A 15,197-nucleotide genomic window follows, 5' to 3' on the forward strand; every position below is an offset into this window, starting at 1 on the left:
CTCTTTAGCTACTTACGTAATCTCATCTTTTGTGGAAACTGTTTGTTCCCTATTGTGTTCGATTTGGGTGTATTGGTTTTCTCCTTTATTTTCAAATATGGTGTCATCATTATTTTTTAGAAGCTGTTTGCTCCCTATTTTGTTTTATTTTGGTGTAGTCTTCTTGTTTAGGTGGGATTTCTCGCTTTATTCATTGAGTTTCAGAGTGGCTAGTGTTGCCTGTTGACCCTTAACTTTTTCTTCTAGCAATTTAAGTACTTTACACACAAAATATTGACCCTTTGGGCCCCATTTGGACATTATCACTTAGGGGTGTACTTACTTTTGTTGCCAACAGTTTAGACATTAATGGGTATGTGTTGAATTATTTTGAGAGGATAGCACATTTACACTGTTATACAAGCTGTATACTCACTACTTTTACATTGTAGCCAAGTGTCATTTCTTCAGTGTTGTCACATGAAAAGATATACTTAAATATTTAAAACATAGTTTGGGTCTTCAATTGGCATAAGCTGAAACAAATGGCACAGTTTGCAAGTCACTATAGTGTCAGGCTCTATTTCCATGACTTGTTTGTTTTTGTTTATTTGTTTGCTAAAAAATATAAAATGTCTAAAAATCTAAATATTTTCCCTGTTGTGACGTGTCAGTTTACAAGAGTTTACAAGTTTACTTCATTTTTTGGTTCTCTGTCTTGAAAAATTCATCACTATCTTCCCTGTTTTAAGTGCTTATCTCTTTTTCTGTGTTTTTTTTTATTTTTTCATCCTAGATCATTAAGAATTTTAAATTTAAAAAGAATGATCCCTTCTAATATAGTACTAGTGAAAAAAAGTGTTACACATAAATCCACTTTGTTTTTTAACCCTTGCATTAATACCCTATTCAAGGTCTTAGTTTAGTTTACATCACCATTTAAACTGGTAGAACAAAAAAATCCCAATATTGTTGCATGCTGATGATGCAGTGCTACTGTCACAAACTCTATTTATCCTTTAGTGTCTAGTTAAGTATTGTAGCAAGGTACATCTTCATATTAACTACCAAAAGACTAAAATAATGATATTTATTACCAGTCCCAAGTTACATCACCAGGCTATCAAGAGAAAAAGACAGTACAGATTAAATGTTTAAAATGCTTTTGAGTCGTATGAATAAAGTGTGCAATATTCATAAGCCAAGGAATATAGCAACTATAGTGGAATTATGTGTCCCAAATGAAGCCATAACAATTGGAGTCTGTAATGCAGAAGGTTGAAATCAGAGTTTTGGTAGAAATTGACTACTGGTTAAAAAGAAAATTCCTTCCACTTGGCTTTATTTTACATGTTTCTTAATAAATTCCTAGGTAAAGCAGGCTGTACCTTTTAAACTATGCTTCCTTGGACTTTCGTGCTTAATTTTTATTGTCCCTAGGCTATGGACAAGCAATAATGACTTCAAGAAAATATATCAAGGATATAGATCATTAAACAGATATTATTTTCCAAACTTGCAGAAATTGAGTGTTTCACCCACCCCAGAGGAAAACCTGGTAGCTATCTCTTTTCATTTATGTTCCCTAAATATAGAAGCACATTTGCTAATGCAAGATTTCACTTGCTACATTCAACAGTCTCACATTGTAGATTTAGTACCATCCCACTCAGAGTCATCATACTTTTGCAAATCAGGAACTTAAAAAAAAGTTATTCATGTACCCTTTATATTACAATTTTTAGACAAACATTTCAAGCATATTGCTCCTATTCTGCTAAAATTTCAAAGTCATATGGACTTGTTTTACATTTCCTATTTTTTATCCAGTAAAGGTATTATCTGCATTACATATAATGCAACATGTTTTTTTCCAGTAGCTTGTAATATTAGGCACAAGTTAATATCTAGAGAAGCCCTGGGCACTGTCTTGTAAATGATGATAGAGCACAATATGATAAACATATATGGTGGGATTGTGATAGTGGACAAAAAATATGGGACATGTTGTGTAGAGAAATTAGAGCACTGTTGACTGTAAATCTAGAGATGCCACCGAGGATTGCATTATTGTTGCTGGTGGAAAAACACGATATAAATGAAACAAAAAAGGAATTGATTGCAAATTTGATAATGGCAGCTAGATTAGGGATGGCTAAATATTGGGGACGAAATTGGGATATTCAAAGAAAGGAGTGGTATAATGAAATTTGGAGTATAGCAACAAATGACAAATTAACAACAGAAATTAAACTTTAAAAAGGGATGATTAAAGTAAATAATTATAATGAAATATGGGGAGATTTTATAAAATCAGTGTTGGAAGGCAAAGGGAATAAACCTACTCAAGAATATATGTTGTTTTGGAGGGTATAAGGGCACAATTGGAATATATTGTGTATCTGAGAAATATAAGGGAAAAAAGGTCTCCGGGGGTGGGGGGGTGCACTGTAATATGTGGGTTTTTTTCTTTTTCTTTTGCCTTTTTTTGTATTCAGTTGTATATGTACTGTTTGTATTATTTGTGTTTTTAAATTTAATTTTTTTTTAAAAAAGCACAATATGATTTTTTTGGGGGAAATACTGAATAGTAAATAAGAAATAGCCTGGAAACTTATTATTTTAAGTATTATTTACTTTTATTATTTTACTCTTCATACATATTTTATTCTGCTGGGGTTTGGCCATAATAAAAATATACTTATTGCTAATACTAGTAATTTAATATTTTGAGAATGTTAATAATAAACATATAAAGTATCTTCCCCAACAATCAGTATTAATATGCAATTTTCAGCCAGGAAAAGCAAAGACAATCCTCAGCGCTGTCTATGCACCAAATACAAATAAATAAATAAATTGAAAAAACAATTTTTGTCTTCAGAGCATGTACCATCCATTTGCTTAATGTCATAGTGTCTGTTATGCACAATTCAACATTCATTTCTACATCCATTAAGACAAGAACAGTCTGTATCCTTTAATTGCCAAGAGTATACATAGCAGAGAAACAGCACCACTGTATGGCTCTTCATTTTATGGTATTAGGAAATGACCAAACATATTTATGGCCATGCATCTGTAAAAATGAAGCACTCTCAAAATCATTCAAACACAGACCACACCTATTTTTCCATACTGAAGAAAAACTGTTCTGGTCACATCATATTCATCACAAACATGCCTAAATTCAGAATAAAGTTATATAATCTTCCATCATTAAATCACTACTGCTGTTGTAACATTGCAAGTTACTTAAATCTGCCTATAGCAAAACATAACACAAATAACGAAAATCTATTGAAAATCTAGAAAGCAATGGTAATCATCGTACAACTGTCACTCATCAATAAAGAATAAAACAAAGACATGCTGACATTTGCTTAAAGCTACTTACACAAGGGAAACTATGTCTCCACGTTGTACTTCATAATTCCGAATACTCCAATGATTTAAAAGCACTATATCAGATACTTGCTGTTCCACTGGATTCAGTGAAGGCTGAGAGGATTAAAAAGGGACAGGTTTTAGCATTCGCAACAGAACGACCCAATCAACTTGCATAATAGCTTTCTTCTACCTGTGTCCCTGAGAAGCCTGAATTCTCATCAATACACATTGGTTGGGGGAAAAAGCGGTCAAGAGATTTGCAAAGAATCAAGCTGGGGAAAGCTGTACACAGAATCATTAAAAGCATTGAATTGCAACACATGGCACATGCTATCTACTTGTAACCCATGCCACTTTGCCTAAGCTGTGCATGTAAACAGAGACTGAAAATATGAGGAAAATAATACATGAGTATTAGAATATTGTAGAATATTTTACAATAGTTGATTCAGGTTGCTCATCTGATCTTTACAGTTAATATGCTGAAAAGACAGTTTTGAAGTAGCTTAGGGAGAATAACCAAGGAAATAGTAGAATTACAAATGCACTTCATCTATAATAAATCTAATGTGAATACTCTTTTTTAAGTCATGGAGAATAGCATTGCTCACATTCATGCAGTCAAAGCTATAGAACTATAGAAGCGGAAATACAATGAGATTCATACTTATTACATGAAATGACATCTACTACATAAAAGAACTATACATTTCCTTCATGTCGATAAGATGATGGATGCAGTTACAAAAAGTTTATGATTCCATGGCAAAAGTTAGAAGCAACAATTTCTTACATAAACAATTCATCACTGTAAAAAAATGTCAAATGTTAGTTGATATTGGTACCCTGTTTCCCTGAAAATAAGACCTCCCCGGATAATAAACCCAATTGGGCTTTTGAGCACATGCGCTAAAATAAGCCCTCCCCTGAAAATAAGTCCTCCCCAAAAATATTGCAACACAGCAGTGGCCATGAGGTGACCATGCTCGCCATCTCCTGCAGCTCAAAAATAATAAGATCTCCCCAAAAGTAAGGCCAAGCACTTTTTCGGGGGTCAAAAGAAAATAAGACCCTCTTCCGGTTCCGGCGGCTACGGCGACGGGCAAGTCCTTTGCCCGCTCCCGCTCCCCGGTGGGCTTCCCCGCCTCTGGGGGGGCACAGGACGCCCCGGAGAGGCGTCCTGCCGAAGGAGCGGCTCGCGGAGGACCCTGGCATCGGCAGTGGCTGGTGGGGGCTTCTCCGCTTTGCTCCAGGCATCGAGGAGCAGTCTCGGAGGGCGCGCGTGCGTCTCGCTCCAGGCTGATCGGATGATGCAAAATTGAAGGAAGCAGTGGCGGTGTGGTGAGACGCTTCCTCTCTTCATTCCCTTTCTTTTGACTTTGATGGACTTTTCAGCAATTTTAAAGTTAAACTCTCGGATTTTTTTGGAAGTGCGGCTGGAGGGAGGGGGATTTCCCCCCCCCTTGGACAAGCGGCTTGAGAAAATTTTGCTTTCGCCCCCAGGGGAAGGAGGAGGGGTGAGAGCCAATCAATGATGCCTCACCCCTTTAAAAGTGATTTTCACTAGATTTAACTCCAGAATTTATTGATGACCTGAGAACTTTTGTGAACTTTTAAAATTCTACTATGCCTCTGAGCCCAAAGCTGGCAGGGCAAGATGGCACACTTCCGTTGTCTTCATGAACTGTGAAACCTGACTCCACCTTCAAAATTCAGTCTTCCGGTCTTTGTTTCCGAGTCACCCAGAAGAATCTCTTGTGGATTGTTATTTTTTGAACTCTCTGGGGGGAAAATTCCTCTCTATTGCTAGACTGACTAAAGAAACTCCCATCTGCTTGGATCTTCTGCCTCCTGGACTCATCTGTCTGCTCTACTTCTCCAGCTGTCCATTCTCTATATTGGCTGACCTCTTTACTTTATAAACTATGTCTCCAAAAAGACCACCCCCTGGAAAACCTGGCTTTGCTACCTCTGCACCGACATCTGCAACATCCAGTCCTGCCACACAGTCAAAGATTACAGAACTGATGCAACCTAAGAATACTGAGATGGATTTGCAACAAATGCTTCAGCAACTTATACAGGGCCAGGAAGAAATTAAGAAACAATTAAAGGAAATGAAGGAAGAAATTAAAGAGAATCAAGTCCAAATTTATAAGAACTCACAGAGACTGGACCTTGTGGAGGGTGGGGTGGCGGAGGTGAGGGGGGGTAGAAACTTTGCAGAAGGGAAACAAAGAACTTGATATCCAACAAATGAAAACAGAGTTTGAGAGAATGTCCTTTTATCTTAGATTTCAAAATGTTATAGAAGCTGATGGGGAAAATATAAGGGACATTATGACTAGTATTTTAGCTGAATACATACATAAAGATAAACAACAGATGGAATGGGAGATAGATCTGGTCTATAGAGTGAACTCAGCATATGCCAGAACACACAATGTACCCAGGGAGGTCCATATTAAATTCCTTAGGAAAAGCACAAGAGACGAAATTCTGGGTGTACAAAGGGGGCAAGCATTGACATATCACGACAGGGAGATAACCATCTTGAAGCAGATCCCCAAAAAGATTAGGGAGAAAAGGAAAAATTATTCGCAATTGGCGAATAAATTATACCAGAAGGGGGTGTGATTTAGATGGTTGATGCCTGAAGGTATGCTGATATTCTGGGAGGAGACAAGAATTAGAATCAATACACCCATAGAGGCACAAGCCTTTATGGAAAAAAACAAAGCAAACCTAGAAAAAACAGAAGACTCTACAACGGTTATATAGGACACGGGAGGGGCCGGAGCTCTGCCAGCAGGGGGAGAAGGGGCAATACCAAGAAAGCTCAGATCACAAAAATGAATAAGAAAACCACATTGTTATAAACAGACCGAAAGTAATAATGAAATTATATGTAGACTATATATTATAATATACAAACTGATTGAAAATTTTTCTAGAATTAACATGCTGATTTTATATGATTATGTATTAATGTTTATACTTAGATGTATTTTATGAGTTTGGAGGGAGGGGGCGTCTGCCACACTTGCAACTGCCAAAATTTGTACACCATTCCACTTACCCTTTTCCCTATAAATGTTTAAAAAACCAATAAAATTTTTTGAAAAAAAAAAAGAAAAGAAAATAAGACCCTGTCTTATTTTGGGGAAAACATGGTAGTAAAAATAACTCTCAAAATTTTATTAAGAAATATTAATTTCCTTTTTTTCTAGACATAACTAAACCAAGCCATGATAAATAAATGCCGAAGTATCTGAAATTATTAATTTTTGGTACCCCTCCCAAAATTGTATTTTTATTTTGCAAGTTATTTCCATATTGCTTTTTGTCAACAAAACCGTTTCTGAAACATAAATCACAGCAGTGGCGCAGTGGATAGAATGCAGTACTGCAGGCTACTTCTGCCGATCACAGGTTGCCAGCAGTTTGGCAGATTGTAGAGGTATTCACCCAGTTCGTGCGAACCGGTAAAGAAAATTTGCCCTGGGTTGCCGAACCCAGCAACGTCTGACTGGCCCCACACCCCACCCAGTCGCTGCTTGTTTGCTCCACCCACCCACCACTCACTCACCCTGCCTGCCCATTCAAAGCTCACTTGCCCCACCTGCTCAATGCTCACTCACCCCACCCGCCCGATGCTCACTCACCCTGCCCAGTCACTCCTCACTTCTACTGTGTGGGTCCTCGCTTGCGCAGTCTCTGCTCTGCAGCTTGCCTGCCTGAAGCACTGTGCCCCAACTGAGCACCCCTGATCTGCCTGCCAGGTAAGCCTGCAAGCCACAAACTAGCTAGCTGCCCCTTTCCCCCACCCCACTGTCCCAGCCTGCCTCCCCTACTCCTTTCCCCACGGGGCACGGTCCTGTCATGCTTCCCTGCCTTCCACATGGCCTTCCCAGCGGTTCCTGCTTGCGAAGGCCTCCTCCTACTCCCTTCCCCAAGGCCGGGTGGTCCCAACATGCTTGCCTGCCTTCCATGCAGCCTTCCCGTCATCCCCATGGCCAGCTTGTGAAGGCAGGCAAGTGGGCCTGGCCACGGGGACCGCCGGGAAGGTCACATGGAAGGCAGGCAAGCATGTTGGTGTCGCCCAGCTATGGAGAAGGGAGCTAGCAGCCTACTCCATTCCATGCGGCCCTACCATGCTTGCCTAACTTTCATGCAGCCTTCCCGGCGGTCCCCCATGCCCACTTGCCTTCCAAGGTTGGGTCACGGATCCAGCCCGTGAAGGGAGACGTACCACTGCTGGGTCGAGCCAGCCAGTGGGTGGGCGGCCAGCCTTTGGGAGAGTCACAGCTGCTGCGCTGGAGCCAAGAGGAGTGGCAGCACTTCAGGAGGGCTGGCAGATGTCCTGTGTGTGTGTGTGTGTGTGTGTGTGTGTGTGTGTGAACTTTCAACTGCAGGTTTCTAAAAATCTTATTAAAATGAATGTCTAGAGGCAGCTCTTTAACTCTTAGCTATTTAGCTCCGGAATAAGTTGAAAGGGACTTTGGAGGTCTTCTAGTCCAACCTCCTGCTCAGGCAGGAAAACTGAGGATGCCAAAATCTGAGTAGAGGTCCTGGGAAAAGTGTCAGAATAACAGAATAACACTTAGAAGGGATCTTGGATGGAAACCCTATGCCATTTCAGAGAAATGGCTGTCCAGTCTTTTCTTTCAAACTTTCAGTGATTGAGCACCCAGAACGTCTGGAGACAGTTTAACTGGTTAATTGTTTTCACTTTCAGGAAGTTTCCCCTTAGTTTTCTGGCAGCCTGTTGCCTATCCACTCTTAAAAGCCTGTTGACTATCACATTTTTGGGCAAAGCATGTGAGCCATTTCCTCCTTTCAGTGGTCCGTTAAAGAACATCTATAGTATGTAGATAATGAAGTTGAAAAAAGGTGAACATTTTTACAGAACTATAATGTTGAGGATGGGCGTGGCAAGGAATGCCTGGGAGGGGAGGGGCCAGGTGAGGCACCCCTTGACGTGAGTGACATTGAGTTGACCACACCCACCCAGTCACATGACCGCCAAGCCACGCCCACAGAACTGGTAGTAAAAAAGATTGAATCCACTCTGATGTATTTGGGAACTAATAACATTTTCCTTGCTCAAGTAAAAGAAAAAAAGAAGAGTATCTTCAGTTTGATATTAATAATATTCTTCTCAAATTATCTATTATTGTAATGTTTTAAAATAATGTACAACTCAATCACTGTAAACGCTACTCTCTACAACTGTTCCAAAAATAATGACTGTTACTTTGCATATCACAAATATCATCTGCATTACAATCTTAAAACAGGTAGTCCTAAGCAACCACTTGAAGTTACGACAAACCCCCCAAAAGGGAGTTTTATCTTTCTAGTACCATAAATTACATTTTTATCTTGCCTTTCAAATTGGATTGCCTCTTAGTTCTAATTCAGGCCTTTATACCGTGTTTCTACGAAAATAAGACCGGGTCTTATTTTCTTTTGACCTCCGAAATAAGTGCTTAGCCTTATTTTCGGAAAGGTCTTATTTCCCACCAACCCCCATCTACCGGATAAGGCAGGGTGTGGGGCAAGTGGCCTGTCATGCCAGCTTCCTGAAGGGTCACAGCAGGCCATCCCACCATCCACGAAACAACAGATTTGCAGGTGCCTTTCCTCCGCAGCTAGGATGGTATGCAGGAAAATCCCCCCCCCCCCACACACACCTGTAGATCATTCTTTCAAAGAGGAGCCCTGCACAGACGCACATCCAAAAATGCTCCCTCCATGGCTTCGTAGCCTTCAGTCTTGCAATCCTGTGCAGGGAAGGCAGAGGTTTGCTCTGAAGCTGCGGCAGAGCGTTGCACAAGGAGACCTACGCAGGTACGGTGACATTTCTGAAATGTTAACACCATACTGGGCCACGTGGATCGGGACGAAATAACAGGAAAAGAAATGTGGATACCAGTAGCTGCTGCTACAGTACAGAAGGTCATTGCAAGGCACAAGGGGCATGGGGCACATCTTCTGCTGCTGAAGTGGTCATACTCAAGGAGCACTTTTGGGAGACAAAGCAAAGGGGAAGCGATCAGTTTCGCCATGCCCCTTGTCCTCATCCCCGCCCCTCTTCCGCTCTCCAAGGGTCTCTCTCCCAGAGCCAAACTCTGGCACAGCTCAATCAGAGAAGTGGCCTGCAGGCTTTCAGGAGCAAAGTTGAGGCTGAGAGGAGCCATGACAGAGGGAAAATCCAGTGCTGTCCGAGCACTCTTCTTTCATCAGAAATGGAGTCTTGGGAGGGGGAAACGGCAGCACCAGGGAGGGTGGGTATGTTGGTATGTGTATAAAAAGCACAAAGCGAGGGAACCAGCAGCGTCGGATTAAGGAGCTTTGTGAAACTTCATGTCTACATGCAAAGTTTGGTGAGGGAGGGGGAAAGAGATACTTCCCTCCCTCAGCAGTGTTTTGCTTGAAAATATTTGAGAATCCGACCAGAGAGAAGGGTTATGGATTGCCATGCCCTCCTTTACGGATGGTCACTTTGCACCTGCGACATCAGAAGGACCCTGCATGGAGACGATGCCGCCGATATGCAGGAATTTTCCCCCACACCTGCAGATCATCTTTTCAAAGAGAAGTTTCACCATGACAAAGAGGTGGCTGGAGGTGGTGTTTGCGTCGGGTTGGGCTTTCTTCGTGACTGGACAATCTGGGAAGCGAGAGATTTAGGAAGCCTGGGCTGGAGTGGGGTAGCTTCTCCAACGAAGCACCTGATTCATCCCCAGGGATGAGCATCTTCAATGAACTTCGCTCTGTTTCTCCCTATGTCTCTGTGGACAGCAGCAGCATCTCCTCACAGGGCTCCTTCTGATGTCGCAGGTGTGAAGCAACCTCCCATAAAGGAAGGCATGGAAATCCGTACCCCTTCTCTCTGGTCGGATTCTCAAATATTTTCTGGTCTTTCTTTCTCTCCCCGAAACTCCACTAGAAATGAGTCTTTGTGAGACTCGTCGTGCTGGAGTAGCCTTTTGGAGCAGGACGTTGAAACACTTGTTGTGCACTGCTCGCACGACAGCACCATCGCGAAGTTCAACATACCAAGGTAGTCACGAGCAGCAGGACACCAGCTATGCCAGTGTGAAGCTCGTGGAGGTAGTGCCGTTCACACGTGCAACGCCACAACAAGTCTTGCAGGGTCCTGCTCCAAGAGGCTTAACTGGTATGACAAACCTCACGGCGGTGCTCCCACTCCCATGTGGAGTTTGGGGGACAAGCCAGATCTCTGCTACTTCTGCTTTCCTTGTGTGCAGCCAAAAGTTTGCAAAAGGCAGGAAGGTGAAATGCCAAGCTCAACCCATACCCACACTTCGTGTATGGCCACACCCAGCAGTGCCGGGGCTGGGGAGGCCATTGGAGGAGCCCCCCACGCCCTCCCACCTGCTTCCGCTTCGCCTTTGCCAGGATAGCAAAGGGCACTGTACCGAAGCCTCACTTGGTTGGAGGCGGACAGGGTTCAGCAGGCCCAGGTGTGGTGGGCGGGTAGGTAGATGGAGAGGCTGTGTGGCTTGCTCTAGTTGTGAACAACCCGGGGATTTTGGCAGCATTTACGTGGCCGGAATTCTGCAGGATCCCTGGCTTCTGAGGCAGGTAAGGCCCAGAGAGGAGGCGTTGCAAGGAAGCCCATTTCTCATGTTCGCCTCAGCAGCAAGGTTGCCTGGCACCGTGGGCAGGGCTGGGGCTAGTAAGAGCATGCTGGAAAAATCTCCAGGCACCTGGAGAGACAGACATCCTGGCCCTTGCTGGATGAGCTGATCCACAGGCTGCAATTAAGGGGCCAAGCAGCCCTGAGGTGACAGGGAAGAGAAGGGCTGCCTCCTGTGCTGGCCATGCCGACCCCATTCACTAAGGCTTATTTTTGGGGTAGGCCTTATATTAGATCCAACCCAAAAAAATCAGGTTAGGACTTATTTTCGGGGCAGCTTGTATTTTCGGGAAAACACGGTACCTGAAAATGAACACGGCAGAAAAGATCCTAATTACCTGCATTGAAGTCCCTTCTACTCTCGCCATACAAGCCACTCTGTCGAGGAAAGTGACAGTCACAGGCACAGCAACAAAAAAACCTTTCAAAAAGGCTTTAATATACTTTCTCCCCAAGTTTTGCATCTGTATCATAATCTGAAACAGAAAATAAAAACACAATATAAATTAGACTTCAGAACTGACAAATAACTTTAAGAAATGTTGAATGCAAAAATATAATAAATTGATAACAAATATGTGGGCTAACTTTACCTGTGAGTTAACTTTACCTCCTTTCAACTCATTAGTTCATTAGTAGCTATTCATGTCTTTGAATATTATAAGAAAGTTTACCAGACATTAGAGTAAAGCACAGAATGGGCCAGGAAGAAAAGAGAAGTAAGATGAATGCTTTCAATTCATTATTTTTGTCCCTGCCTTCCTTTTGACAAAAAGGAAACAGATTAAAATTGCCTTTCCTTCCTTAAACCAAAATTTTATCATATTCTCTTATGCAGTTGAAAGGGCCCTATTCATTTTATGCTACACCACACAATCTCATCTAATAGACAATGGAAAATAATTTAGAAAACGATGAAATAAAAGAGATTATCTTAATCAGATTTCTAAAATAATCACTTGAAATGAACACAAAAGATATATGTAAGAAGAATGATGATTAACTAGTGGCATCAGAGGGTTGATGTTCTAATCTGGCAGCTAGTTAAGGTTGTTGTGGGACAATATTAAGACAATAGATCCATTAGTGATTAGTCCATCTTGGTATATACCCGTATTTTTCAGAGTATAAAACGCACCTGAGTATACCCGCATCCGGGTCAACAATGGCTGAAGCAACCCTGGAGGAGCTCCCGTCGCTGATATGGCCTGGCAACACTGTACACAAGAGGTGACATACATCTGTACGTCATGTCGTAAGCAGGGCCACCAAAAAGTATGGGAGACCAGGTTCAAAGTCTTGAAAAGGCCAAAATGTCCCACCGCCAAATTGTCATGGCACTGGGAGAGAATAAGACCCCGGAGGGGCCCCACGGGCACATAGAGCCGTCCCGGTACCTCAAGAGGTAGTTGTCAAAGGTCCACGGGGAAGCGGCCCTACCTCTACCCTCCATTACTCCACCCACTTGTCGCACCGCTGCACATCCCATATCCGAGACCGTAAATCCACGGGCTCGTGAATGGCAGCGAAGGATTCGACGGGAAAAACTGTCTGGGGTGGAAGCGGGTCTGCGGTGCAAGAGTACTCAGGTTTCCTGGACAGGGCATCCACCTTTTGGTTGCGCGTACTCGGAATGTAGGTCACTCGGAAGTTGAACCGGGCAAAGAACAGAGACCACCAGATCTGGCGCTGATTCAGCTTGCGCACCGTTTTCAAGAACTATGGTCCGTCCAGACCTCGACTTGATGCCTGGCCCCCTCCAGGTGATGCCTCCAGGCCTCAAAACACCACCTTAATGGCCAGCAACTCCTTCTCCCAGATGGTGTAATTGCGCTCGGAAGGATTGAGTTTCCGCAAGAAAGCACAAGGGAAAAGGGTACCGCCAGGGGCGTGAGCCTGCAGTAACACTGCACCCACCGCGATGTCAGATGCGTCCGCCTCCACCACAAATGGACGATGGGGATCAGGGTGCTTCAGGATCGGCTCCTTCATGAAGGCGTGCTTCAGGGCCTCCGTAGGCCCCCAGCGAAATGGCACTTTCTTCTGCAAGAGCCGAGTGAGGGGCGCGGTCAGGGAAGCGAAGCTGGGGATGAAGGTCTGGTAGTAGTTGGCAAACCCGAGGAGTCATTAGACATCCTTCATTTGCTGAGGAGGTTGCCAACTGTGCAAAGACTCCACCTTGCCCGGCTCCATTGCAATTCCTTCAGGGAAGATATGGTGCCCCAGGAACTCGATGGTAGTCTGCCAGAACTGACACTTCTCCAGCTTCGCATACAAACAATGTTCCCGGAGTCATTGCAGGACCAGGAGTAGCTGCTGCTGCTGACTCTCCTGAGAAGCCGAGTAAACCAAAATGTCGTCTAGATAAATGACGACAAACTGGTTTAAAAGGTCCTGGAAGATATCATTCATGAAATGCTGGAAGACGGCCGGGGCATTGGTCAATCCAAATGGCATGACCGTGTACTCAAAATGTCAGTACCGGGTGTCAAAGGCCGTCTTCCATTTGTCCCCCACCCAGACTCGGACCAAATTATAGGCGCCACGCAAGTCCAGTTTCATGAAAACCGTTGTCACCGGAGCGGCTCCAACAATTCAGGAATCAGGGGCAGAGAGCAACAGTTGCACACCGTGATCACATTCAGAAGCCGATAGTCACAACAGAGTCTCAGATCCCTGGTCTTCTTCTTGACGAACAAGACCATGGCAGACAGTTGTGAAGATGAGGGCTGAATAAAACCCCGGGCAAGGTCCTTATCCAGAAAGTCCCACAATGCGGACATGGAATACAGGCGACCCACAGGGAGCTTCACGCCTGGCACCAAGTCAATGGGGCAATCATAAGGCCGGTGTGGCAGCAATTGGTCCGCCTCCTACTCACTGAACACGTCCGCGAACTCCGCTAAGTCTGCCGGCAAAGACACCTTGGGCGAACTCAGCACCTGGCCTGCACAGACATGACGGGTGTGGTTGACACATTGCAAGGACGGGAACGCGACAGGTTCTGGGACCAATAAATTTGCGGGTCATCCGCCTGCAGCCAAGCCAAGCCCAGGACCACGGGGAAATGCAGGCCCGAAGCAATGTAAAACTGGATGGCCTTCTCGTGATCCCCGATGACTAGGTGCAAGGGCTGTGTGTCGGCCTTGATAGGCCCAGAAAGAAGCACCCATCCATCAATGGTCTTGACCCGCATAGGTGGGTCCACCGTACACAGAGAGACGGCATACTTGGTCGCAAACGCCTCATCCATGAAGTTTGTGGAAGTCCTGGAATCGACCAGGGCATGGGCCAGAATCCCCGGCGGACTACCAGACAGGAGAATGTGTGCTGCCAAAATCAAGTGCCGGGGAGGGCCGTCAATCTCAGTCTCAGAGTGCGCCTGACATAAGGTCTCCCTCAGATCGGGCTCCGCCCATTTTCTGACAACTTGTTCTGAAGCTGAGGGGTAGGCCCCTGACCTCACAGCCCCCTGTTCGTCTTGGGGCAAACCGCTGCCAGGTGCCCAAGGTCTCCGTAATAAAAACACACACACCCTGAGAGCTGTCTGTCCATCTCCGTTCACGGCAAGCGGGGTCTGGTGGCCCCCAAATCCATGGGCTCCTCCCGTGGAGCTAGAGTCTCCCGCGGAATCAGCACTCCTCCGGTCTCCTGGGACGCGCAGTGATTCCCCCGTCTCTGCAATTGGGCGTCTATCCGGAGGCACAGGTGGATCAGCGCGTTGAACATCGGTGGCCTGTCCACCTGCACCAGCTCATCCTGCAGGTCATCTGACAGCCCATCTTGAAAAGTGTCCATGAGGGCTGCCTCATTCCAGTCCGAATCTTGGCTAAGAAGCCGGAATTCACTGACATAGTCCTGCAAGGAACCCTGGCCCTGCTGCAGCATTTTGAGACGTCTGGCAGCTGTTTCCTCTTTAATGGGGTCCTCATACATGAGTCTGAGGTGATCACAGAACCCCCTGAAATCATCCAGCAAAGGGCTAGCATGAGCCAACAAAGGAGTAGCCCAACAAACTGCGGGGCCAGAGGGTAAGTTGATGATAAACCCCAACTTAGCCCAGTCAGTGGGAAAGTCCTCCGCTCTCAGACTGATAAAAAGCTGGCATTGTCCAAAAGAAACCGGACATTTCCTCCGAGGCTGGGGGGAAATAGCATGC

General features: G+C 44.4%; 1 protein-coding gene across 1 annotated transcript in view; it reads right to left on the minus strand.

Annotated features, from left to right (window-relative positions):
* Positions 1-15,197, minus strand: part of IMMP2L (inner mitochondrial membrane peptidase subunit 2) — a 142,728-nt gene that overhangs the window by 87,553 nt on the left and 39,978 nt on the right. The window contains exons 2-3 of the mRNA XM_081957468.1: positions 11,377-11,514; positions 3,377-3,480 (exon numbers count right to left, since the gene is read on the minus strand). Of these exons, the coding sequence (XP_081813594.1) occupies positions 3,377-3,480; positions 11,377-11,511 (239 nt within the window). The 5' untranslated portion in view covers positions 11,512-11,514. The remainder of the gene's footprint in view (positions 1-3,376; positions 3,481-11,376; positions 11,515-15,197) is intronic.

Source organism: Natrix helvetica (assembly GCF_964273705.1).
Source record: "Natrix helvetica genome assembly, chromosome: 6".
Lineage (NCBI taxonomy): Eukaryota > Metazoa > Chordata > Lepidosauria > Squamata > Natricidae > Natrix > Natrix helvetica.